Source organism: Oncorhynchus mykiss, chromosome 19 (genome assembly GCF_013265735.2).
Source record: "Oncorhynchus mykiss isolate Arlee chromosome 19, USDA_OmykA_1.1, whole genome shotgun sequence".
Taxonomy (NCBI): Eukaryota; Metazoa; Chordata; class Actinopteri; order Salmoniformes; family Salmonidae; genus Oncorhynchus; species Oncorhynchus mykiss.
Window position 1 is genome coordinate 28,203,472 of NC_048583.1, and position 27,794 is coordinate 28,231,265.

At 44.0% G+C, this 27,794-nt stretch overlaps 1 protein-coding gene across 4 annotated transcripts in view; it reads right to left on the reverse strand.

Moving 5' to 3' along the window:
* Nucleotides 1–2,177: 2,177 nt before the first annotated feature.
* The window catches only part of plekhh1 (pleckstrin homology domain containing, family H (with MyTH4 domain) member 1), a 63,554-nt gene continuing 37,937 nt past the window's right edge, over nucleotides 2,178–27,794 (reverse strand). For 3 of the 4 annotated variants that reach the window (XM_036954594.1, XM_036954593.1, XM_036954595.1), the window contains 19 exons: nucleotides 26,848–26,987; nucleotides 26,657–26,767; nucleotides 26,450–26,536; nucleotides 22,380–22,541; nucleotides 21,346–21,426; nucleotides 19,352–19,531; nucleotides 17,621–17,732; nucleotides 17,071–17,183; nucleotides 14,271–14,447; nucleotides 13,959–14,056; nucleotides 13,505–13,682; nucleotides 13,158–13,313; nucleotides 12,542–12,639; nucleotides 12,229–12,370; nucleotides 11,901–12,091; nucleotides 11,561–11,690; nucleotides 8,939–9,022; nucleotides 7,138–7,284; nucleotides 2,178–4,152 (listed from right to left, as the gene is read on the reverse strand). In XM_036954594.1, coding sequence (XP_036810489.1) covers nucleotides 3,952–4,152; nucleotides 7,138–7,284; nucleotides 8,939–9,022; nucleotides 11,561–11,690; nucleotides 11,901–12,091; nucleotides 12,229–12,370; nucleotides 12,542–12,639; nucleotides 13,158–13,313; nucleotides 13,505–13,682; nucleotides 13,959–14,056; nucleotides 14,271–14,447; nucleotides 17,071–17,183; nucleotides 17,621–17,732; nucleotides 19,352–19,531; nucleotides 21,346–21,426; nucleotides 22,380–22,541; nucleotides 26,450–26,536; nucleotides 26,657–26,767; nucleotides 26,848–26,987 — 2,588 coding nt within the window. In that variant the 3' untranslated portion in view covers nucleotides 2,178–3,951. The remainder of the gene's footprint in view (nucleotides 4,153–7,137; nucleotides 7,285–8,938; nucleotides 9,023–11,560; nucleotides 11,691–11,900; nucleotides 12,092–12,228; nucleotides 12,371–12,541; nucleotides 12,640–13,157; nucleotides 13,314–13,504; nucleotides 13,683–13,958; nucleotides 14,057–14,270; nucleotides 14,448–17,070; nucleotides 17,184–17,620; nucleotides 17,733–19,351; nucleotides 19,532–21,345; nucleotides 21,427–22,379; nucleotides 22,542–26,449; nucleotides 26,537–26,656; nucleotides 26,768–26,847; nucleotides 26,988–27,794) is intronic. The other variant, XR_005037696.1, reaches the window with a different exon arrangement.

The following is a 27,794-nucleotide window of genomic DNA, read 5'->3' on the forward strand; positions in this document are numbered from 1 at the left end:
AGACCTTGGCTCAGTCATAAATTATCTATACTGGTGGGAGTCGATGTAGGAAGGCTTGAGAACTATACTGCCATTGTACCAGAGTGGAGAAGAGACGGGACAGTTCGAAAACTAATGACATCATTTTCAGTTTATAACCTGTGGTAAACTGTATCGTGTTCAGTACTCTCGAGAATAAACGCTACTGATTGATTTTGAGACTGGTCTCTGTCCATTTTATGCAAATAAGGGTCTTACAAATTCTTAGGAGTGGGCAGAGTGTTTAATTGAATTGGTTAAATAAAACATAAAGGAATTTAATTCCTGTAACAGGTACCAAAACATTTCTGCAGCATTGAAGGTCCCCAAGAACACAGTGGCCTCCATCATTCTTAAATGGAAGAAGTTTGGAACCACCAAGACTCTTCCTAGAGCTGGCTGCCCAGCCAAACTGAGCAATTGAGGGAGAAGGGCCTTGGTCAAGGAGGTGACCAAGAATCCAATGGTCACTCTGACAGAGCTATAGAGTTCCTCTGTGGAGATGGGAAAACCTTCTCTGAATACATTTAATTAAACCCCAGAAAACACACCCACTGGGTAGCCTACCAATTTAATCAGGGAGTTTTTGTTCAATTAGTTTTTCTGTTAATTTCTTCCAAGTAATTCCTTTAAATATGGTGTACCTTTAATTAGAATTTGATTGGCACAAGACTAAAATGTAGACTATGGAGAAAGCGCTCAGAACACAGAAAGATAGCCATGAAAACATATGTACACATTATTACACATTATTTATGTTTAGGGAAAAATCACCGATCCTACTGGAAAAAAATTGAGCTTTTACGCACAAACCCCAAAAAGTTGCTTTGATTAATTCTGAAAGTTGCCACGTTCAGTTCATCAATGGTAACATTGGAAGTAATGTAGCCTACACTATATTTATACTATGGAGAATAGTATGCAATGGTACGATATAATAAATATACCCTAATTGCCTGCACTGATCATGGAACTGTGTGATGGCAAATGCCAAGTCTTGTACCATGCGTCAAGTTCAGGTTTGAGCGCCATAATGAGCTCCATAATGAGCTCCATAATGATTTATTAAACCTACATGTCCACATTTGTTTTTTTACTATGATTTGTATTTGGCCTAGTATCCACTATTACTTGACCCTCAGCCAAAACCACAAGGACGTGACAGTGTTTTACAGGGGAAAGAATTAAAGGTTGGCTGAATCAAAGAATGTAATGGAATGATACTAATGCAGGGAAGGGAACAAAAACTAAATGAAAAGTTATATATAAATGCTTATTACATAAGGCCGCTACTGATAGCCTACACATTTAAGGAAACAGTTGGGGCCTATGATTAAAACATTTGGCATGTCTCTTTGCCTTGTTGACATTTACCCCCGTGCATAGGTTGAAGGTCAGAAACGCATAGGGAGAAAAGTGCAGAAAAAGGGGAACAGTTCCATTTATACATGCGTAACTTTGGTCTGAATTTCCCCCATAGGGCCTAAAGAAAAACACTGCTATTTAAAATCATAAAGGCTAAAATAGAGACAAACACAAAAGCAACGTTACGGAATGGCCAAACCTACAACAAACTATGCGTCCATCCTCTTCAACAGAAAGCAAAAACAATGACAAACAATTGTCTTTTTCCTAAGTTGGCAGTGTACAGTAATTACTATAATTGTTGGTCATATTAGAGTAACTACAAAAACATGAGGTTTTGAGAAATCACTCAATAAAAAGAGAACGATTTGTAGCAATGCTGTTGGCAGCAAAACATCATTACCACTTTGACCTGTTTGGATGAAGCAAATCAGAGCAACTACCACCCTAGCTACCAAACCCCACCTACGTCAACATATATGCACAATGCATAGCCTACTGTACATCACACTGGCACATTTGCCAATGTATGTGGATAGTTTGGGTGTAAAAAAACAACAAAACAAGATAAGAACAAGCGTATTGTATTCGCCAGTATGTTTCAAGTCTTTCGTAATGTTTCCTAGGTCAAAGCCATGCCAAATTCCATCATACTGGATTTAAGCACTTTTTTCAACGTCAACATATTTTCCAATTAGGCTAAAAATGTAGGATTATTTCCCACATTGAGAAATAATTATGGGGCTCAATGTCCCTTGAAAGTGGAATTGAAAATGTATCACACAAAACAGTTGTGTAGATTGTACGGTTTATTTGATTTTAAACACAGGATCTCAATAACAGCTAAGCACATCGTATAGAAATCTTGTTTCATTGACTTAACATCCCTAATTCGCAAATCATACTGCATTCGTACAGTGTAAAACTGTCAAGTTAAACTATTCAGCTACTTTAGACACACAAAGTCATTGTCAGTTTTGAATGTTTCAGTTGAAAACCTAACCGTTCTGCCAAACATAATTTACAGCATACAAAAAAAAGCCACAAATACCAAAAATGAAATAAATACAAAAAACAAGTGGTTTGATCCAAAACAATTCAAGTCACTAATAACATTTGAATATCTGTAATCGTACCAGTCGTATGTGGCTGGACCTCTCCATGTAATCCGTCCTACCTGGCTGTGTTCTCATGACCTTCCATTGTATTGCCGTAGCGTTGTTCGTTTAAATTTGTGTTGCTGTTCCTGTCCATTAGTGTTCTGTATTATGTCACGTTCTACGTTTTGTGTGGACCCCAGGAAGAACAGCTGCTGCTTCTTCAGTAGGAACATGCCACCCAATGAGTTCATACATCTCACAGACACATCACACATTGTATTCCATCTCTATTTCTATTCTTCACTATAATCTTTAAAAAATATATTGATAACCATTATGTGGTCAAAACGGTTCTAAAAACATTGCTTGGTCAAAATGGTACAATCATCACTTGTATTATACGTTATAGAGCTTTGATGGTTCCTCCTCAGGCCCTGGCCTGGTGTTTTCTATAAAAGTCATACATTTTGTTCAATTCTTTGATGAAAAAAAATCAAGTACAATTTGATTTCTTGAATATTATAATTATTCTGTACTGGTTTAATGTTAAATAACGTTAGTCCAATCCATATTAGGTAAGCAAAGAGCCAGAAGAAATCAACAGTATTTTCCTCTTTTAAAAAAACAAACAGCTTTTTTCCCTTTAACAAAAGACAGTGGATGCGTTGCATGTAGTGGACTATAAAGGGAATAGGGTGCCATTTGGCATACACTCTCTGGAACAGACAAGGGTGGGGGTGTGGGAGAGTTCAGGTTTAAATGAGGAGGGAGAAGCTTATTATTTCTCATTGTATAGCTAATGGCCAGACTACCAAGGTCAACAAGTTGTGTGTGTTGGTCCTTTATAGTGATCCCACACTGTAAATCTCATTTTTCAAGGCTCAATTGTTTTTCAAATAGTCCGCAAACGTGAGCATATTTTTGTAAATTAAGCAGAGGTGAACACTCTTGTTACAGGAATAAACACAACAATCTAAAGACTAAAACACAGACATTCGAAGAGCGACATCTTCATATGAACCACAAACAATATCCTCTCCCACTTTTCCCGACCAACTATTACCCCTTTTATCTATGGTCCCCTTCCACAAACGACGATCTCCCATTCATCATGGTTAAAAATAAATGTCACGTGTATATGCAATAGAATCCACTCCTGGCCAGAGGGAATGAGGGCAAAATAAAACAATGGCCATTTTCAGGTGTAACGTAATGTTTGTGGAGCTAAATATCTTCTGTACCACTCCCACAATACCCTGTAGTTTCTCAGTCCTGGATCATGTTCAGTAGGGTACACTGTCGCAAAACTGTTTGAAATGGGAAAACAAAAATGAGCATTTCTTATTTGACATGTCCAGGTATAGATCCTCCTTGTTTCAGTCAGTTTTCTTCCATTCATTGGCTAAGGAACATGACCATGTTTTCCCAGAGATGCACTGGAACAGGGGGTTGATTGTTGTTTCTGTATTCACAGTAGAGTGGGTCCTTTGGTTGTGTAGGTCATGGAGGGAAAGTGTCTGCTATCCACGTCCCACATCTTCCTGGCCTCAGCCCCAGCTCCACGGGGCCCCAGAGGGGAGCAGGGTCCTGGGGACTGGTTCTGGGCCCCAGGGAGGATGGGGGTCCAGTAGTTAATATAGCTGGCCATTAACAGAGTCAACTCCAGGATCTGGGAGGAGAGAAGAGGGAGGGAGGACAGAGGGAGACCGTGCAGGGGAGAGAGAGGAGGAGAGAGCCGAGGACAGAAGGAGAAGGCGGGAGGGGAGAGGAGAAGACAGAGTTATTGAATTTCACTTGATCCAAGGGAGCTTGGATGCCCATATGCTCACATTTAGAAGTTCAGTTTAAAGCCAATGAGAAAACCATAGAAATGACTTGATATTGAGCAACCTGTCACGAATACAGCAGGGCCTTATTAGCACGTCCTACAGTAGTAAATTGACTCTACTGTATGCTTAGGCCAGGCATCAACCCAACACAGATTAACAACTGATGGCTCAAACCAAAATCACCTTTTAAAGACGATTTCAGTGCACTGGTCATTTATTTGTGTTTCTTTGAATCGCTCCCGTTGGCTCCTCTGAGGCAGAACAGATGAAATAAAATCGAGGATCAACCTGCTTTCTACATCTGCCCAAGGCAGTGGAGGGTAACCTTGCTATTATATCACGTAATATGAGATTTTATCCAAAGCTATTTAAGGTATAGTGATGTGATCCCTGTGGGAATTGAACCCATGACCCTCTGGTTGCTGCTTGTGGACCGCGCAACATAGCAGGAGCTCACCTCCCACTTTTCACACTGGCTTTCTGCACGGTAAGATCCTATTGACTGACTGAAAGTTGGCAGAGCTGTTGTGGTCCATGACGATAATTATCCACTAATCGTATTCACTGTTTTCACTGTTGTACTGATTAAAAAGCAATAAACCTGGCCTTTGTTTAGACTAGTTGAGTATCTGGAGCATCAGCATTTTTGGATTCGATTACAGGCTCAAAATGTCCAGAAACAAAGATTTTCTTCTGAAACTCGACAGTCTATTCTTGTTCTTGAAATGAAGGCTATTTCATGCGAGAAATTGCAAAGAAACTGAAGATATCGTAACACGCTGTGTACTACTCCCTTCACAGAACAGCGTAAACGGGCTCTAACCAGAATAGAAAAAGGAGTGGGAGGCCCCCGGTGCACAACTGAGCAAGATGACAAGTACATTAGTGTCTAGTTTGAGAAACTGACTTTTGCAAGTCCTCAACTGGCAGCTTCATTAAATAGTACCCGCAAAACACCAGTCTCAACGTCAACAGTGAAGAGGCGACTCCGGGATGCTGGCCTTCTAGGCAGAGTTGCAAAGAAAAAGCCATATCTCAGACTGGCCAATAAAAATACATGATTAAGATGGGCAAAAGAACACAGAAACTGGACAGAGGAAGATTGGAAAAAAGTGTTATGGACAGACTAATCTAAGTTTGAGGTGTTCGGATCACAAAGAAGAACATTTGTGAGACGGGCAGAAAAAAATGAAAAGATCTGTCAAGCATGGTGGAGGCAATGTGATGGTCCGGGGGTGCTTTGGTGCTGGTAAAGTGGGAGATTTGTACAGGGTAAAAGGGATCTTGAAGAAGGAAGGCTATCACGCCATTTTGCAACGCCATGCCATAGACTGTGGATGGCGCTTAATTAGAGCCAATTTCCTCCTACAACAGGACAATGACCCAAAGCACAGCTCCAAACTATGCAATAACTATTTAGGGTTGAAGCAGTCAGCTGGTATTCTGTCTATAATGGAGTGGCCAGCAGTCACCTGATCTCAACCCTATTGAGCTGTTGTGGGAGGTGCTTCAGGAAACTTGGGGTGAAATCTCTTCAGATTACCTCAACAAATTGACAACTAGAATGCCAAAGGTCTGCAAGGCTGTAATTGCTGCAAATGGAGAATTCTTTGACACAAGCAAAGTTTGAAGGACACAATTATTATTTAAACTAAAAAAAGCATTATTTATAACCTTGTCAACGTCTTGACTTTCCTATTCATTTTGCAACTCATTTCATGTATGTTTTCATGGAAAACAAGGACACACACTTATATTTTTTTGTTGTCGAAGGCTACCTGGCAAAAATGTTTGGTCGCTAGCCTAACTTCCTTTCATGGGCAACATTAGCTAGTTAGCATTTGCCTTCTACATCTAGCTACATATTGAACTTCCATCCTCTCAGGCCAGGGGCACAATATATGAATTTATGATTGGATCAGAGTTACCATTATAATCATTGGCCAGTATGGATAATTAGTCCAAATCCCTATCTCCATCCATGGCTAATATAGGTAAGTGCCAATTTTACCAAGCTAGCTAGCCACTGGAGGACAACAACACAACGAGATGCAACAGTTCAATTTGTTTCTGTCCATGACGTATGCTCTCAATGCAATTTGATAGGAGTTACGCCAAATCCAAGATGGCTTCCCTAAACCAGGTGGGCCAGGATCATTCACAGTTGAGCTCGCTCAGTTTAGCTCAACGCTGATTGGGTATTATTTTTCACTTTTTTTGTCAAGGGATCCCAAATGCTCGCTGGCTTCCCTTTGCATTCAATGCTACGGGTGGCAACAACGTCATACTCATTATGACCAGACAGCATCAGATAGATGGCCTACACATATAGAAACAGAGGGGCGCTGTTTTGCTCACTCGGATGCTTTCTCAAGTGAGATACATTCAGAATCATGATAATTTAAGGAAAATTATGAACCACAGGGAGACGAAAGATGAATTATTTGGTACATTTTGGGGGGAAGCCTGTCTTCCTTGGCATACATGAATACAAACCACTAACTAATTCTTCCATAGCCTGCATACTCACCAGAAATGTCACCCATTGAGCATGATTGGAATGCTCTGGATCGACAGCGTGTTCTAGTTCCCGCCAATATTCAGCAACTTCGCACAGCCATTGAAGAAGAGTGGGACATTCCACAGGCCACAATCAACAGCCTGATCAATGCTGCATGAGGTGGTCACACCAGATACTGACTGGTTTTCTGATTTACTCACCTACTTTTTGTTAAGGTATATGTGACCAACAGATGCATATCTGTATTCCCAGACATGTGAAATAAACCTTGGGTTTAGCAATAGAGACGACTAGGTATCTTTACCTTGGGTTTAGCCATAGCGAAGACCAGTTTCTCCACACTCTTCTTCCCTCCACCCTGCTCTTTGGTCTGGCTCACTACCACCATCAGGTCGTCACGGCAACCGCCAAAGGTGATCACTGATTGGTAGGAGTACATGACCAGAAGGTGCTGTAAAGGAATGGATGATTTATTTCAGTTGTTTAAATACAGTACCAGTCAAAAGTTTGGTACACAGCTACTCATTCCAGGGTTTTTCTTAATTTGTACTATTTTCTACATTGTAGAATAATAGTGAAGACATCAAAACTATGACATAGCACATATGGAATCATGTAGTTACCATTAAAGTGTTAAACAAATCAAAATATGTTTTAGATTCTTCAAAGTAGCCACCCTTTGCCTTGATGACAGCTTTGCAAACTCTTGGCATTTGATGTCTTCACTATAATTCTACAATGTAGAAAATAGTCTAAATAAAATAAAGACCCTTGAAATAGGTGTGTCCAAACTTTTGACTGGCACTGTATGTATGTGAATAGGAAAACAAATTGTACTCTTTTGACTTTGATGACTCTGATCTTTTCACGTTTGGCTTGTTCGGTTCAGTAGTGTAAAAAGCCCTTAAAGGAAAATACCACTCAAAAACAATATTTTGGTATTTGTTTAATTAGTCCACTGTTGATACTGTCCCAAAATGATGATGCAAAACTCATCATACTGTGACACTTTCTGTATTTTGAAAGTTGATTGCTGACATGCAAAACATTTTGGGACTGTATCAACAGTGGACTAATGAAACAAGTACCAAAAGATAGTTTTTGAGTGGAATTTTCCTTTCAGTAATCTGTCTCATCTCTCTTCCTGGTACAGGCCAGGTTTCTTGTTATTGTTTTCTCAACAGGCAAATTGAGCATGAACCAATGAAGCAGCCAGACATAATTTCTAATACTTTATTGTGTATTTTCCTTATTTTCTCCCTAAGAACTAGTAAATGTATTGGAGCATGAAAGGACGCCAAACTAGAAATGACACAGGAATACGGCTAAGATAATTATAGTGTTTTAAGTTTAACGTTGTTTATATCTCAGTCAGCATTTTGATCTCTGGGTAGACCCAGATCTGGTTTCATATACTATTTGAAATCTTGCAAATACTTTGGCCCTTTTCTCTAAACTGCCTTGAGAACCAGATGGGTGGGATTTGCACTTTCGGGTCCTTTTCATTGGTTTTATAAACCCAGGCCAGGTTAATCAAGCCCAGCTTAAGTATTTCAAATGCTTTCAAATAGTATTTGAATTGAACCCATGTCTGGTAAAATTGTAGGCCAGCAGTTTCTGTTTCCCTGTGGGGATCTGGTGTTTCAAACGCTGCAGTAGAAAATCATTCCAGACCAGTAGATCAACAAGCTTCTGCCCCTGTGGTCTGGCAACAGGCAGACTGGTAAAGAGAGAAGAGAAACCCCAAACCTTAAGTGCTCTGAATATAAACTAAGATTGTGCCCGATTAAAAAAGGAATTAGAGAATACCAAAAGCATAAAACTTTTGGTTGGATTCTGAAAGGTTGTTGTCTTTAAAAAAAAAAGTGTAATGAAGGTAAATTAATGGTTGAAATATGATGTCATTATCTGTTCAAGAGATTTCTTCTGATGGTGGTCCTCTGACCACTGGCTGTGGGTACTGAAGCAACAAAACACGCCCCCCCTTGTGGCCACTTTTAGTACCAGTAATGCCACATGGTTGGATTACAGTTAATAATCACTTACTCTATGGTAAATGAGCTAAGGAAGCAGACATATAAACATGTAGATAAACACACACTTACCATGGTATAGTCAAGCACACACAGTCCATCCTCATTGACGGCTAGCCAAACCTGGGACTGCTCCACAGACGAGGGAGGTATGGGCTGCAGACAGAGACGGAGGAGAGGCACAGATGGTATACAGAGACAGTAGCTCAAGCCTAAAGTTTTTTTTTAATGTCACGTGCACAAGTACAGTGAAATGCCTTTTCTTGCCATCTAAAACCCAACAATGCAGTAATCAATATCAATGTAGCACTAAAAATAACATAAGATAGAACAGAGAAAGTGAGAAGCTACACAACGTGACCAAAAGTATGTGGACACCTGCTCATCGAACATCTCGTTCCAAAAATCATGGCCATTCAAATGAAGTTGGTCTCCTCTTTGCTGCTATAACAGCCTCCACTCTTCTTGGAAGGCTTTTCCACTAGATGTTGGAACATTGCTGCGGGGTCTTGCTTCCATTCAGCCACAGGAGCATTAGTGAGGTCGGGCACTGATGTTGGGCCTTTAGGCCTGGCTCAAGGGAATTGGAAACACAGAATCGTCTAGAATGTCTTTGCATGATGTAGCGTTAAGACTTCACTTCACTGGAACTAAGGGGCCAATTATTAGACCATTATTCATTCATTACAGAAATTCTACTAACTGACTTGCTGGAAAGGTGGCATCCTATGAAAGTGCCATGTTGAAAGTCACTGAGCACTTCTACTGCCAATGTTTGTCTATGGAGATTGCATGGCTGTGTGCTCGATTTTATACACCTATCAGCAACGGGTATGGCTGAAATAGTCGAATCTACTAACTTGAAGGGGTGTCCGAATACCTTTGTATATACAAGGTCAGTTCCAGTACCATATTTACAATGTGAAGGGATACTGGAGTGATAGCGGTAGATACTGTATGTATAGGGGTAAGGTGACTAGGCATCAGGATCGTATGGAAAGACGGACCAAGGCGCAGCGTGATTTGAGTTCCAAATATTTATTTAAACTGAAACTTCTAAACTAAACAATAAACAAACACAGACCGTGAACAAACGTAATGCTACATGCACTCACTCAAAAACAATATCCCACAAAGCAGGTGGGAGAAAGGGCTTCCTAAATATGATCCCCAATTAGAGGCAACGATTACCAGCTGCCTCTAATTGGGAACCATACAAACCAGCTGCATAGAAAATAAATGACCCCCCTAGTCACGCTCTTTATTTAAATTTTTTTACCTTTATTTTTCCAGGCAAGTCAGTTAAGAACAAATTCTTATTTTCAACGACGGCCTAGGAACAGTGGGTTAACTGCCTGTTCAGGGGCAGAACAACAGATTTGTACCTCGTCAGCTCGGGGTTTTGAACTTGCAATCTTCCGGCTACTAGTCCAACACTCTAACCACTAGGCTACCCTGCCGCCCTGACCTAAACACCATAGAGAACCGAGGGCTCGCTATGGTCAGGGCGTGACATCAGGATATATGATAAAATCTAATCAAATCAAATGTGTTTATATAGCCCTTCTTTACATCAGCTGATATCTCAAAGTGCTGTACAGAAACCCAGCCTAAAACCCCAAACAGCAAGCAATGCAGGTGTAGTAGCACGGGTAGCAGCAGCGTAAACTATGATTGTATGTGTGTAGAGTCAGTATAAATGTGTGTGCATGTTATGTGTGTGTTGGAGTGTCATGGTGTGTGAGTCCTGTGAGTATGCATAGAGAATAAAGTACAAGGGTCAACTCAGACAGAGGGTAGTGCATACGGCCCAGTACATCACTGGGGCCAAGCTTCCTGCCATCCAGGACCTACCAGGCGGTGTCAGAGGAAGGCACTATAAATTGTCAAAGACTCCAGCCACCCTAATCATAGACTGTTCTCTCTGCTACCGCACAGCAAGCGGTACCGGAGCGCCAAGTCTAGGTCCAAGAGGCATCTAAACAGCTTCTAACATCTAATCAAATGGCTACCCAGACTATTTGCTCCCCCCCCCCTCTTTTACACTGCTGCTACTCTCTGTTGTTATCATCTATGCATAGTCACTTTAATAACTCTAACTACATGTACATATTACTTCAACTAACCGGTGCCCCCGCACATTGACCGGTACCCCCCGTATATAGTCTCGCTGTTGTTATTTTACTGCTGCTCTTTAATTACTTGTCAATTTTATTACTTATTCTTATCCGTATTTTTTTAAACTGCATTGTTGGTTAGGGGCTCGTAAGTAAGCATTTCACTGTAAGGTCTACACCCGCTGTACTGGCACGCAATGTGACTAATACAATTTGATTTGATGAAAATCTGTTAGCTATTTAGCAGATTTATGGCTTGGGGATAGAAGCTGTTCAGGAGCCTGTCGGTGTCAGACTTGATACACCGGTACCTGCTACATGTATATCGGTGCTACTAACGGTTTCAATAGGAATGGGCTATTATCTGGGTAAATACTGAAACACTTGGCCTTCCAAAAAGAGGAAAGAGGACAGAAACAATTATTTGATTATAGAGAGACCTTCCACGTCACTGGAGGCACAGATTCAGCAAAAGCTGGAAACATACAGTACAGATACACTATGCTGGACCCTTGCAGTAGAATACACGTTCAGGAACGCGGTAGAGGTTGTTCAGTCTACTTGCATCCCCACGTACCTTAGCACTGAAGAGCTTGGCACCGAACAACGGCCACTTCCTAGCGACGGTCAAGTAGATTCTGACACACTCTGAGGCACTGCAGCCACGCAGGACTGACCACTTAGTGGCCAGGCGCTCTGATAGGTCTCTGAGGGGAGTTGAATAAATAATTAGTCTTGTCTGTGTCTGTATAGGCATCTTTATCTGAGTATAATGCGTGCACGTGGCCAGTATTGCCCGAGTTGACCCATGCTGCAGTCCTGTTAGTAGCGTTTTTGGGGTAGAAGCCTGTGTCTTACTTCATCTGTGTGTGAGGGTAATGCATCACCTGAGCTGGTCGTGCGTATGGGCGTATTACCTGAATTGGTCCATGCTGCAGTCCTGTTTGTAGCGTTTGGGGTAGAAGCGCTCCAGGGCCTGTACGAGGATCTGTTGGGTTTTGGGCTGAGGAGAGTTGCAGCTAGGGGAGATCTGTTGGGCTTTAGGCTGAGGAGAGGAGCTACTGCTGGGGGAGAAGGAAGCCGGACGGTCCAGGTCACCATGCTCTACCTGGGGAGAGGGTGTGATTTGTAATAAAAACACATTTGAAGTCAATCGTATTAGACCATACATTTTTTTTTTTTTACCTTTGGCGTGATGTGCTTCAGTTCCCATAATGCCCCTCTCCTTACCAAAGCACTACCAACCTGAGCCATGAGAGCAGCAACTTCCAGAGCCAACTCCTTGTTGACGGGGAAGTGTCCCTGGTGGACCTCGTCATTCACCTGGTAAGCCAGCAGGAGGCGCTCACGGTCCATTTCCCCTTTAGCCTGGGCCCGGAAACACAACCTACACAACAGACATCACAATGGTTAACGCATGATGTGTGTGGCACTGAGTGATACGTTATTCGTAAAAATCTGAATCTAACATCCGCTGGTCTGCACCTCGTCATCCATTTTGGGTTTCCTCAGCTCAACAATGAAACACATCAAGGAACTAAAACAAGGCAAAGCCTACCTGCTCTTGTATGTCAGACGGACGATGCGTGTCCCCTCATATTTCCCAGGATGCAGCTCTTTCAGGGCCTGTTCCCACTTGGAGATGACATCACAGATCTGTTGGCAGAGGTGAGAGTTAAAAGATCAATTAGTTCATTGTCTTCTACTTTGGAGCCAGGAGTTTTCCTGACCGTGCAAACTGACCAGACAGACCCATTGACATAGATACAGGACTCACTGTGGATAAAACCTGTTATAATATGGACGTTGAAAATTGAGTGCTTCCACCATTTTAAAGTAGTCACGTGGGTGGGGATTCCTACGAGTTGGGCGCAATCAGCCAACGAAGAAGACAATTGACTACTTTACAATGGAGATATCCTCAATGGCGCTGCCCATGCTGTCACAAATGCTATAACGGCACCGATAAAAAGATGAGTCCTCTATCTATCTCTACGGGCAGACCCTGCTCTCTTGTACATTATTCCCTGTTCCCTGTTCTGATTCCAGTCTACCCGTCTGTTTACCGCCTTATACTTAGTTGCGGGCACTAAAAGTTTTGATTGTGTGGTATTAAAACAACTGCCACAATGTATGTGCAGGTATATAATCAGAGTATGTTAGTCCACACTGACCTTGACGCTGGGCTGTAGGCAGTGCTCCAGGTCTTTCCCTGAGGGGTCGTCAGTGAAGAGGGCGAAGCCAGACAGGTGTGGTTTCCTCATGCCCACCCTCTGGGTCAGGGTGCTCAGGAACTCGTCTACCGTAGTGGAGCCATCGAAGCCTACAACCTAGAGGGCGGGAGAGGAGAGTGTGACTTCTTAAATGATTGGGTGTAACAGAACGTGTGCTTTTTCATAGTTTATTGTCCAGTGGTCTGCACTTTGCCAACTTTTTGTGTGTGCCTCTCCATCTTTCTGACTTGGTAGGTGTTTGATTGTTTGCGTGCTAGTTGGCTGTGTGTCTGTGTTTAGTGGGTTACCTGGTAGGTGTTGTTCATAAAGTGGACAGGGATGCTGAAGGGTAGTGAGTGGTGGTAGGGATTCCTGAGTAGGATGGACAGGATCTCCATACGTGACGGTTTGGCCTCTCGCTCCCCGTTCTGTAGGGTACGCTCCACAGACCTCTGGCAGTACACTGCATACTTCCCCACCTCACTCCTACACACACACACACACGCACGCACGCGCGCACACACACACACACACACACACACACACACACACACACACACACACACACACACACACACACACACACACACACACACACACACACACACACACACACACACACACACACACACACACACACACACACACACACACACACACACACAATGATCATACTATTCTGTAGTTGGATTATCTTTGACAGTGGATTATCATTAATCGATTGGTTTGTGTGTGTGTGTGTTCGTGCATCGCTGTGTATACCTGGGGTCTGCATGACGCTGCAGATACTGTCTGAGGTACCACAGGAAGTGTTGCTGAGGCAGAAAGAGAGCCACACACACAGACAACAGCTGCCAGCACTGAGGAGAGGAGAACACACTATTCACAACAGCTCATACAACACTAAAGCAACCAAGCATAACATTTAACAAGTGACAGGAAGATCTGCTCACCAGAACCAAACTGTGCTAACTCTGATATATGCTTACCAGATAGTGCTTTTCGACACTTAGTGGATGTGTAACCATGCCAGCCATGCTGAGTAGTGGAAAGGGGTTCCGGTCTCTAACATACCTGAGTGAGGGAGTAGTTGTGTGGCGTGCGTCGGTTGGTCTGCTTGATCAGCTGACAGTACATCTCGTTCTGGAGCTCGGAGTGCGTCAGGCACACCTGCAATGCATTCTGGGCAAGGGATGTGTGGTAGTCGATGGAGGGAGACTCTACCAGCACGTTGATGAATAGCTGACAGGACTGAAGAAAGGAGGGATAAAGAGGATAAAGAAGGTTTTACTTGCAATGATTGTGATACATGTAAACTCAGCAAAAACACAAATGTCCTCTCACTGGTCAAAATCAAAAGAAACAGTCAGTATCTGGTGTGGCCACCAGCTGCATTAAGTACTGCAGTGCATCTCCTCCTTATGGACTGCACCAGATTTGGCAGTTCTTGCTGTGAGATGTTAATGTTACCCCACTCTTTCACCAAGGCACCTGCAAGTTCCCGGACATTTCTGGGGGGAATGGCCCTAGCCCTCACCCTCCGATCCAACAGGTCCCAGACGTGCTCAATGGGATTGAGATCCGGGCTCTTCGCTGGCCATGGCAGAACACTGACATTCCTGTCTTGCAGGAAAACACGCACAGAATGAGCAGTATGGCTGGTGGCATTGTCATGCTAGATAGAGGGTCATGTCAGGATGAGCCTGCAGGAAGGGTACCAAATGAGGGAGGAGGATGTCTTGCCTGTAACGCACAGCGTTGAGATTGCCTGCAATGACAACAAGCTCAGTTCGATGATGCTGTGACACACCGCCCCAGACCATGACGGACCCTCCACCTCCAAATCGATACCGCTCCAGAGTTCAGGCCTCGGTGTAACGCTCATTCCTTCGACGATAAACGTGAATCCGACCATCACCCCTGGTGAGACAAAACCGCGACTCGCCAGTGAAGAGCACTTTTTGCCAGTCCTGTCTGGTCCAGAAATGGTGGGTTTGTGCCCATAGGCGACGTTGTTGCCAGTGATGACTGGTGAGGACCTGCCTTACAACAGGCCTACAAACCCTCAGTCCAGCCTCTCTCAGCCTATTGAGGACAGCCTGAGCACTGATGGAGGGATCGTGCATTCCTGGTGTAACTCGGGCAGCTGTTGTTGCCATCCTGTACCTGTCTCGTAGGTGTGATGTTCGGATGTACCGATCCTGTGCAGGTGTTGTTACACGTGGTCTGTCACTGTGAGGACGATCAGCTGTCCGTCCTGTCTCCCTGTAGCGCTGTCTTAGGCGTCTCACAGTACAGACGTGATTTATTGCCCTGGCCACATCTGTAGTCCTCATGCATCCTTGCAGCATGCCTAAGGCATGTTCACGCAGATGAGCAGTGACCCTGGGCATCTTTCTTTTGGTGTTTTTCAGAGTCAGTAGAAAGGCCTCTTTAGTGTCCTAAGTTTTCATAACTGTGACCTTAATTGCCTACCGTCTGTAAGCTGTTAGTGTCTTAACGACCGTTCCACAGGTGCATGTTCATTAATTGTTTATGGTTCATTGAACAAGCATGGGAAACAGTGTTTAAACCCTTTACAATGAAGATCTGTGAAGTTTTGGGGATTTTTATCTTTGAAAGACAGGGTCCTGAAAAAGGGACGTTTCTTTTCTGCTGAGTTTATGTGTTGAGAAACAATATAATCAATGTATTTAAGGGTATAAGCAAGGGGTAGAATCGGTAGTCTTGAGCACACAATGAGTAGTTACTTTGGATGTATTTTAAGAAGGTTGATTTGTAGATCAGTGGCTCTGTGCAGTCAGACCGCGAAGTCAATCTAAAACACCTGCAATGATATGTCAGCGTAATACCACCTTCCTACCAGCAGGTGGAGGCAAATACATACGGTTGTGAGACTACCTAACTCAGGTAGAAAAATTGTAATGAAACATGCAGCAACATGATGGTGTTTCCTACTTGGAGACTGATTACTATTCTAATGAAACCAAGTCAGGATGCAGCCGTCAAACAAGCCTGTCATGTCATGGCTGGAGGGCAACAAGAGAATGTTCACCATCAGGATCAAGGCACTGTATAAATGAATATTGTGAAAATGAAAGGGCCTTTCACTAACCCAGTCGTGTCGGATCAGGGACTATACTTCAAAGATGGGGAGGACAGAAGAGAAGGGTGCATGTTCAAAGTATTTGAACAGGAACAGAGACTTTAAAGGGTTGCGAGTGAGCTCAATTAATCCATTCCTCTATATATGGAACACCAAATCAGACAAAGCCACCCGAAATGTGGGGCAGAGGGAAAGCTCAGTAAAGCATAGAGAGAAGGGGAGGGGGGAGGCGGACTGGGCGGCCGGGTTGAAAAGAGAGGAACAGGATACATCAAGATCAAGGTCCATCCTCCTCCAGATCCACTTTATTACCCCCGCCCCTGTCCCACTCCCTTCTCCCAACTACTTCTCACATTCACCGTGCTGTCTGTCTGTCACACTCCCTCCTCATTTGATTACATCCATCTACCGCCCAACAAGGACAAGTACAAGAAGAAAGGTTCCATTCAATCAGATGAGATGATCACCCCCATTACCGCTCTAATGAGCTTGAGACCCCTACTGTGAGGCTTTGATCTCTGAGCGACGGTAGGGTAGAGGGGCATGGAGTAGGGGGCCAAGAGAAGAAAAGGAGGGATGCCTCAAACAGACAGACAGAAGGGCTGGGGGCCTCAGTCAGAGCAGTAGACATGAATGCAGCCGATGAGAGGAGAAAGAGAGGAGGGACTTGAGGGAATACAAAGGAAGAGAAAGCAAAGGGACTGAAAGAAAGGAAGTGAAGGAAGTTGGAAGCAAAGGAGAGGAGGAGAGAGAGATGAAGGGACCAACCTTGAAGAGTTTGAGGGCTTCAGTCTGCAGAGCTTCAGAGGGTAGAGTGGTGAGAGGGGAGCGCAGGCCGTCTTTACAGAAACATAGAGACTCACTCCTCCACAACGCAGAGTCTGAGAACACACACACGCACACACACACACACACACACACACACACACACACACACACACACACACACACACACACACACACACACACACACACACACACACACACACACACACACAGGGTTACAAACTCAAGTGGTGCAACAGCTGACCAGGAACAGCCCTACTAGAGCCCAGTCATAAACACTGTCTGCAGATTGACGACTGGATAAAGACGTTTCAATAGTCAGTCCTCCTGGTTGAAAATAACATTAAAAAGCCCCTGACTAAATCTGGATCCTTGGCATCTGATACAGATCTTTTAAGGTATTCCTAGTCAACTGCTGTTAGTCAGTAGCCCTCTCATGTGTCATATTTTGTGATGTCAGACATACAGACTGATTGATTGGATGGCTGACTGACTGACCGACTGACGGATTTGGTGACTGTAGATGTCTTACCTGGGTCACCCTCTACGTCCAGTAGGTTCCCGACTAACTGCTCATACTCTGTGCCCACCTTGAAGCTGGCACTGCTGCCCGCTGCCACCGCCAAATGATACAGCCAGGTGTCCTGGACAGGAACGAATGGGAAAGAATGGGGATACGTAAGTGTCAAAGTGTGACCGTGTATTATATTTAAACAATCAGGCCGGAGGGGGTGTATTGCCAATATACCATATATATACCATATATTGCCAATATACCATGGCTAAGGGCTGTTCTGGATACAGCCCTTAGTCGTGGTATTTGGCTATATACCACAAACCCCCAAGGTGACTTATTGCTATTATAAACTGGTTACCAATGTAATTAGAGCAGTAAAAGTAAATGTTTTGTCATCCCCATGGTATACGGTCAGATATACCACGGTTGTCAGCCATTCAGGGCTCGAACCACACAGTTTATAATATGGAAGTAGCTAACTGCCAAAATGAACTGCCTGAATGACTACCGGCCCGTAGCACTCCCATCTGTAGCCATGAAGTTCTTTGAAAGGCTGGTCATGGCTCACATCAACACCATCATCCCAGAAACCCTAGACCCACTACAATTCGCCTACCGCCCCAACAGATCCACAAATGACGCAATCTCTATTGTACTCCAAACTGCCCTTTCCCACCTGGACAAAAGGAACACTTACGTGAGAACGCTATTTGTTGACTACAGCACAGCATTCAACAGCATTCAACACCATAGTGCCCTCAAAGCTCAGTCATAGACTGTTCTCTCTGCTACTGCACGCAGTAGCAGATACCCAAGTCTTGGTCCAAAAGGTTCCTTTAACAGCTTCCACCCCCAAGCCATAAGACTGCTAAACAGCTAATCAAATCGCTACCCGGACTATTTGCATTGACCCCCTTTTCTACTCTGCTGCTACTTGCTGTTTATTATCTATGCATAGTAACTTTAACCCTGCCTACATGTACATATTAACTCAATTACCTCGACTAACCTGTAACCCCGCACACTGACTCGGTACCGGTACCCCCTGTATGTCGCCCCGTTATTGTTATTTTATTGTGTTACTTTTTTACACTTTAGTTTATTTTTATTTTTTATAAATGTTTTGAGCAAATATTTTCGTACTTTTCAAACTATGCTGCATTGTTGGTTAAGGGCGTGTAAGTACACTTGTCACGGTAAGGTCTACACTGTTGTATTCGGCGCGTGTGACAAATAAAATTTTATTTGATTTGTCTGTGGATTGCGATTTACATTTGAGTATTGTGTTTCCTGTTTACAAATATTGTGAGTTGCACTGTACTTATTTACATAATACTGGCACTTATCTACCTCCATAGGAAGAGGTCATAGGTTAGGGTTTAGTGTGGAGTTTTACTTGGCGCCTATTAGCATGTAGGTGAGGGGGTGTGTGGGTAATGTAGTTTTAGAGTGCTGCACATTCTGTTGCTTGGTGTCTATGAGCAGGTAGGTGAGGGGGTGTATGGGTTGTGTAGTTTTAGAGTGCTGCACATTCTGTTGCTTGGTGCCTATGAGCAGGTAGGTGAGGGGGTGTATGGGTTGTGTAGTTTTAGAGTGCTGTACCTTCTCTTGCTTGGTGCCTATGAGCAGGTAGGTGAGGGGGTGTATGGGTTGTGTAGTTTTAGAGTGCTGTACCTTCTCTTGCTTGGTGCCTATGAGCAGGTAGGTGAGGGGGTGTATGGGTTGTGTAGTTTTAGAGTGCTGTACCTTCTCTTGCTTGGTGCCTATGAGCAGGTAGGTGGGGCTCTGCTCTCTGGGGTGCACCACTAGGGTACAGTGGGATGACAAGAAGCCACGCCCACTAGCCTCGTAGTCCTCGTCCGAGTCACATGACCTGTCCACCTCCTCCACCGCCGCCTCGCGCATCCGCAGCTGGCCTAGGGGGAGCTGACACGCACACACACACATTTAGGGAATATATTCACATATGATATAGAGCAGAGCCAACCAAACTAGGGTGATGTCTGATTTGGCCCTCCAGGACCACTATGGGGCCCCCGACCAAAAAACAAATACATGTGCTAGTGCATCAGCAGTGTTCCTCATGTTATGTCAGTCACTGACAGTCAATCAATTAGCCCATGTCAGCTAACATTTTCTAGATAAGTTAGTCTAGCCAGCTATCTAAGCCTTGTAGTAATCATTTCTGAATGACTGACCGAGCACCCAAAGCACGTGCCCAGGGGTCCTGACCTCCAGGGGGCCCCCATTGATTTACTTTCTTAGTCACTCTCACTCAGATATCATTTGAACATGGCATAAGTCATGGCAAAATATGTAGAAATGCAGGGAATTAGCATCAAAACTGCAAAAACAAAACTCCATCCCATGGCAAAATATGTGGAATTGCAGGACATTAAAGGTGCAACACATAGGATTGTTTAGAATTTTTGCATTTCAGAACATATCTATAATATATCTGCAGTAATAGTGGAATGATTGTGTTTCACAGTATAACTTAGCCTCCATTGTTGTGATTGGCTGGGATATTCACCTATTGATTTCTCCCGCCGGAGTGGCGTCTGTTGTCGAAATGGGAAAGCTGTTCTGACTTTGTGGCTGTGTTATCTAGTGGAAATAACTAATTTCCTGGTTGCTAGAATTCTAAGCCTTTCGCTCAATTTCAGTTTATGTGAAAAAAACAAGCACTAAATAGTGTAGGGAAAGGGGGATACCTAAGTCAGTCAACTGAATGTATTTTCCACATTTAACCTCTGAATCAGAGAGGTGCGGGGGCTGCCTTAATCAACATCCACATCATCAGCGCCCAGGGAACAGCTTTGCTCAGGGGCAGAACAACAGATTTTTATCTTGTCAGCTCGGGGATTTGATCCAGCAAACATTTTGTTTCTGGCCCTGAGCTCCTTACCCGCCAGGCTACCTGCCATATTATCTAAACCGCTATGAAATATATTTTCAACAACTGAAAATATAGTTTTTAAAGCTGTTTGAAGCTGGTGGACCAAAGCCGTAGTAACACATTTGTTTTGTTATTGGAAAGATATTTTACAGCGATTTAAACAGCACAATGATTCCTTATACTATTCTGTGCTCGTTTTCTCACAAACTGAAATTGAGCGAACAGTGTAGAATTTTAGCAACCAGGAAATGACAGAGATTTTCACTAGATAACCCAGCCACAAAGTCGGGTATGTTTTCCCATTTTGACAACGGATGCTGCTCCCGCGAGAGAAATCAACAAGCGAATCACAGCAATGGAGGTTAAGTGATACTGTGAAACACTATCATTCCACTATTAGCGCCTGATACATGATGGACATTTTCTGAAATTACAATGCAAACATTATACAAAATCAAAACACCTTTAACTTGAACGCTACAGTGGGTTTTAGGGTTTATGAACATAGAAACTTGGTTGCAGTTTCTATACTATAATTGTAAAAATGTGAATAAATCTTGAATACTGGTAATCAGAGTGTCAAAATATATGGCTACAATTTGATTCATGTTTGAAGTGTAATTTTATGATTACATTTTTTTAAAAAGCTATTGATTCAAGACCCTAAAAAGCTATTGCTTACCTTTTATTTTTCTGAATAGAAATATAAATATTTAGCTTACCCTTTATTGTTCGGCCTGCATCCCACCAAGCCCAAAAATGTGAGCACCCCTGATATAGAGACAGGCAACAATTGAGGACACTTGAGGGTAAGTTTATGAGGAGAAAAGGAAGGGAGTACCTTGTCATCCTGGTTCCTGTAGTAATAAAACACCTTGCTGACCAGAGAACACCACATCAGCTTAGAGTGACCATGCTTCACCTAGAGGACAGAGAGCGAGAGAGAGAAAGAGAGTGAGAGAAAGAAAGAGAAAAAGAGAGCGAGGAGATAGTATTGAGGGTCATACACTCATTAACCACTGACTGTATCGCATATTTCTCCTTTGAACACCAGGTGGCACTAGAGAGTGGGTGTGTATGTGTGTCTGTGGATTCCTGGCCACATGTCCTCATGACTCATAATCCCAGCTGTACATCTCTTCATCGGGGTCAAAGGTCAAATATGCAGCGAGAGAGGTAGTGAACCGACAGTACATAACTATAGAGCTCTGAGGTGTATAACGTCATTGTGTCGAGATCAAAGCCTCTTTAAAGGAAGAGCAGAGGGAGGTTTCACCTGTCAGTCAGCCGTAACAGACACCCCTCTGATGTTAGAAGGTTGCCAAGCCCCCTGTATTAACCATACTGACAGATACACCTCAGTGGAGAGAGACAAGAAAGAGCCAGAGGGGGATGGAGTGAAAGGGAGGATATCACTCAAACATTCCATCATACCCTGACCAGTAAGGGGTGCTAACCATAGCCGTGTCCCAACGCAAATGAGCCTTCTGTCAAACTGTGACTTGCAGTTGAAAGAATGGTTCGTTTAAACTTTCCTGTGTCCTAGTATGAAACATATGGTTGATATAACAGGTCTCTCTCTATGTTGGGCGAGAATAGCTGTATTGTTCTGTATTGTCTCCCGTTAAAAAGACAAGTTAAAAGCTTCCATGACAACTGAAAGGATCGCCTGAGCAAGGCTGTGTCCAGAATCTGTGATCTACAAACCATCCTGCTTACATCCCAATGAACCACCCACCATGTGATCAAGATAAGTAATTCTGTACCTCGCCTTGCTCAAAAGCCAATCCCCTTAAACATGCTGTCTGTTTCTCATCTCCATAACCCTCATATCTTAGGCCCCACCTCCAGCCTAGTGATGCATTGACCCCTGACCTTAGTGAGCCAGCCCCTCACGGTAGGTTTGGCTGCAGTGGTCTCCATTGGGACGGGGCTGCTGGCCTGGACCTTGAGAATGTTCTGTAGAACTCTGATCCACTCCTCTAAGATGTTGGGAGAGTCAGCCGTCAGGTAGAACGTCTTCTTCTCCGTTATCAACTGATTAGAACAGGAGATGGAGAAAATATGAGAGAAATGCATTATTGAGTTGTGAAAGCGTGCCGGTGAAAGTGTGCCTGTGCAAGCAGGTAGGCACAGACACGTACATGTAAGCAAGCACACACACACACACACACACACACACACAGGCGCACAAATCAAATCAAATACAATTTAATTTGTCACATGCTTCATTAACAACAGGTGTGGACTAACAGTGAAATGCTTACTTATGGGCCCTTCCCAACAATGCAGAGAGAAAGGAAATAGATCAATAATTTTATAAAGTTAAACACGTAATAATAAAAGTAATAATAAATACACAATGAGTAATGATAACTTGGTTATATACACGGGGTACCAGTACTGAGTCCATGTGCAGGGGTACGAGGTAATTGAGGTATAAATGTACATATAACTAGGAATAAAAATGACAGATAGTAAATAGTAGCAGCAGCATATGTGATGAGTTTGTTCAAAAAGGGTCAATTCAGATAATCCGGGTAGCTATTTGGTTAACTGAAGCTGTTTAGGGTTCTGTTGGTTCCAGAATTGGTGCATCACTACTGCTTTCCAAGATAACAGTATATGACTAGGGTGTCTGGGGTCTTTGACAATTTGTAAGGGCCTTCCTCTGACACCACCTGTTATAGAGGTCCTGGATGACAGGGAGTGCACTACCCTCTGTAGAGCCATGCGGTTGGATGCCGAGCAGTTGCCATACCAACCGGTGATGAAGCCAGTCAAGATGCTCTCAATGGTGCAGCTGTAGAACTTTTTGATGCCAAATCTTTTCAGCCACCTGAGGGATAAGAGGCCCTCGTGCCCTCTTCACGACTGTGTTGGTATGTTTGGATCATGTTGGTATTTTGGATCAGCTCTTTTGTCTTGCTGATATTGAGGCAGAGGTTGTTGTCCTGGCACCACACTGCCAGGGGTCTGTGACCTCCTCCCTATAGACGGTCTCATTGTTGTCGGTGATCAGGCCTACCGCCGGTGTGCCATTGACAAACTTAATGATGGTGTTGGAGTCGTGCACGGCCATGCAGTCGTGGGTGAACAGGGAGTACAGGAGGGGAATAAGCATGGCGTGTCAGGAATAAGTGTCGCGTCAGGAAATCCACGATCCGGTTGCAGAGGGAGATGTTCAGTCTCAGGGTCTTTAGCTTAGTGATGAGCTTGGAGGGCACTATGGAGTTGAACGCTGAGCTGTCATCAATGAATAGCATTTTCCCATAGGTGTTCCTTTTGTCCAAGTTGGAAAGTGCAATGTGGAGTGCAATAGAGATTGCATCATCTGTGGATCTGTTGGGCCGGTATGTGAATTGGAGTGGGTCTAGGGTGTCTGGGATGATGATATTGATGTGATCCATGACCAGCCTTTCAAAGCACTTCATGGCTACAGATGTGAGTGCTACGTGGCAATAGTCATTTAGACAACTTGCCGTTTTTGGGCACAGGGACAATGATGATCTGCTTCAAACATGTTGGTATTACAGACTGGGTCAAGGAGAGGTTGAAAATGTCAGTGAAGATGCTTGCCAGCTGGTCAGTGCATGCTCTGAGTACACACCCTGATCCAGCCTTGTGAATGTTGACCTGTTTAAAGGTCTTACTCACATTGGCTGCGGAAAGCGTGATGATAAAATCATACAGATCAGCTGGTGCTGTCATGCATGGTTCAGTGTTGCTTGCTTCGAAGCAAACATAGAATGCATTGAGCTTGTCTGGTGGACTCAGGTCACTGGGCAGCTCGCGGCCGGGTTTTCCTTTGTAATCAGTGATAGTTTGCAAGCCCAGCCATATTTGTCGATTGCCAGTGTAGTAGGATTTTGATCTTAGTCCTTTATTGACACGCTGCCTTCAAATGGTTCATCGGAAGGCATAGTGGGATTTCTTTAAAGCGTGTGGGTTAGTGTACCGCTCCTTGAAAGTGGCAGCTCTAGCCTTTAGTTTAGTTCAGTGCGGATGTTGCCTGTAATCCATGGCTTCTGGTTGGGATATGTACAAATTGTCACTGTGGGGATGACATCATCAATTCACTTATTAATGAAACCGGTGACTAATGTGGTAAACTTCTCAATGCTATCGGATGAGTCCCGGAACATATTCCAGTCTGTGTTTGCCAAACAGTCCTGGAGCTTAGCATCCGCATCATCGGACCACTTCTGTATTGAGCGCGTCACTGGTACTTCCTGTTTGAGATTTCCTTTTAAGCAGGAATCAGGAGGATAAAGTAATGGTCAGAGAGAGCTTTGTATGCATCACTGTATGTGGCGTAAAGGTGATCTAGAGTATTTTTCGCCTCTAGTTGCACAGATGACATGCTGGTAGAAATGAGGTCAAACGGATTTAAGTTTTCCTGCATTAAAATCACCGGCCTCTAGGAGCATCGCCTCTGGATGAGCATTTTGTTGTTCGTTTTTGGCCCTATACAGCTTGTTGAGTGCGGTCTCAGTGCCAGCATCGGTTTGTGGTGGTAAAAAGACAGCTATGAAAAATATAGATGAAAACTCTCTTGGTAAATAGTATGGTCTACAATTTATCATGAGGTATTCTAACTCAGGTGAGCAGAACCTCGAGACTTCCTTAATATCAGAGATTACGCACAAACTGTTGTTAACAAAGAGACACACACCACCCACCTTGAGCTTACCCGACACTGCCGTTCTGTCCTGCCGATGCATAGAAAAACCAGCTAGAACATGATCCATTTCCTTGTTCAGCTAATTTTCAGAGAAGCATAGGATATTACAATTCTTCAGGTCCCGTTGATAGGATAGAGCTTGTCCAGCTTGTCCCGTGTGAATGTACATTCAGCAACACAACAGAGGGTAGAGGTGCTTTACTTACTCGCCGCCGTTCATCAGGGTGCCCACACGTTCATCAGGGTACCCACACGTTCATCAGGGTACCCACACACACGTTCATCAGGGTACCCACACGTTCATCAGGGTACCCACACGTTCATCAGGGAACCCACTCGTTCATCAGGGTACCCACACGTTCATCACGGTACCCACACGTTCATCAGGGTACCCACACGTTCATCTGGGTACCCATACGTTCATCAGGGTACCCACACGTTCATCACGGTACCCATACACTGATCAGGGTACCTACACGTTCATCAAGGTACCCACACATTCATCAGGGTACCCACACACTGATCAGGGTACCTACTCGTTCATCAGGGTACCCACACACTGATCAGGGTACCTACACCGTTCATCAGGGTACCCACACATTCATCAGGGTATCCACACATTCATCAGGGTACCCACACATTCATAAGGGTACCCACACATTCATCAAGGTATCCACAAGTTCATCAGGGTACCCACACGTTCATTAGGGTACCCACACTTTCATCAGGGCACCCACAAGTTCATCAGCGTACCCACACATTCATCAGGGTACCCACACGTTCACCAGGGTACCCACACGTTCATCAGGGTACCCACATATTCATCAGGGTACCCACAAGTTCATCAGGGTACATTATGTAAAAAACTAGTTAATTTCAGCGCAAAAAAACACACACAACATAGCAGAACTGGTCAGGAGCCCGAAAAAACAGCCGCTATACATTCCAGCGGCGTTCTTCACACGGATGCACGCCACGCATACAAGCATACACACACGCACGCACGCACAGCAGACACACAAACAAACACACCAGATCACCAGATCAGTACAGATGAGAATCAGCTTTAGAACACAACATTCCATTCCCTGCAAGGCTATCCCTTATGATGTTAAGCCCCTCTAGAGGAATGCTGCCCTTTCTCTTTGACCCAGTTTGGTAATGGTGGTAGGTTAGTGTGTGTGCATGTGTACGTGTGTAGAGGTGCTCTCGGAACCAGAACCAAAATCTTGGTTTTCAGTCCCTCTTCAATATCACTCACCTGGAATGTCTGTGCTCCTTCTCCACGGACGATCCTGCAGGAAGAGTTCAGCTCCATCTGACCCTGAGGCTTCCGTATAACGTCGCTCTGAAAGACCACGAGGAAGACCATAGGAGTTGGCAATACAGCTCAAACAGATCTGGGACCAGGCTATTGTTGAACTAATTCTGTCAGAAAAGCACATAGTGGTGACGTGTGGCGACTCACAGGAGACTTGTAGTAGAGTATCTCTCCGTTCCTCAAGATGAACCAGCGTCTTTTCCAAGCCTTCACCTGACTGCCCATCTTCAGCAGGTACCCTGACTTCTCCAGCATCTCCTGTATGGTAACCTCCAGCATTATTATATTGTATGGTATGGTATTTTTTGCATTGTATTGTACGGTAAATGGTCACTCACGGGCTCTCGCAGGCTCTCACATGAGTATGAGGATGTTCTCTGGACTTTGTGCTCCGGCTCAGAGTAGTCAGAGTCCAGAGAGTAGGCATCAGGTGGGATGGCGTAGTCACTCTCAGAGCTGATGGACGACATGGACACACCTGGAGAGATCGAAGGTCAAGAGGTCAACAAATTGACAGACAGGTGACTCAGATGACCGACAGCTGATGGACTTATTGTCATACACTAGACCAGTGTCTCTCAACTGGTCCTCAAGATGTTGCTGTATGGTCCCTTAGATGCTTAGCTAGCCAAGCACTCATTTAGTACTAGTTTACATGTAAGTACTAGTTTAGTATTAGTTTACATGTAAGCAGGCCTCCATAGAGAAGAACCATAGCTTGTACAGCTGGTACAGTACAAAAAAAGTTGAGAAAACCAGTAACTACACTATATATAAAAAAGTATGTGGACACCCCTTCAAATTAGTGGATTCGGCTATTTTAGCCACACCTGTTGCTATCAGGTGTATATAATCGAGCACACCGCCATGCTATCTCCATAGACAAACATTGGCAGTAGAAGGGCCTTACTGAAGAGCTCAGTGACTTTTAACGTGGCGCCGTCATATGATACCACCTTTCCAACAAGTAAGTTCGTCAAATTTCTGCCCTGCTGGTGCTGCCCCGTCAACTGTAAGTGCTGTTATTGTGAAGTGGAAACATCTAGGTAGGCCACACAACACTCACTACCGAGTTCCAAACTGCCTCTGGAATCAACGTCAGCACAAGAACTGTTTGTCTGGAGCTTCATGAAATGGGTTTCCATGGTCGAGCAGCCGCACACAAGCCTAAGACCACCATCCGCAATGCCAAGCATCAGCTGGAGTGGTGTAAAGGTCGCCGCCATTGGACTCTGGAGCAGTAGAAACGTGTTCTTTGGAGTGATGAATCACGCTTCACCATCAG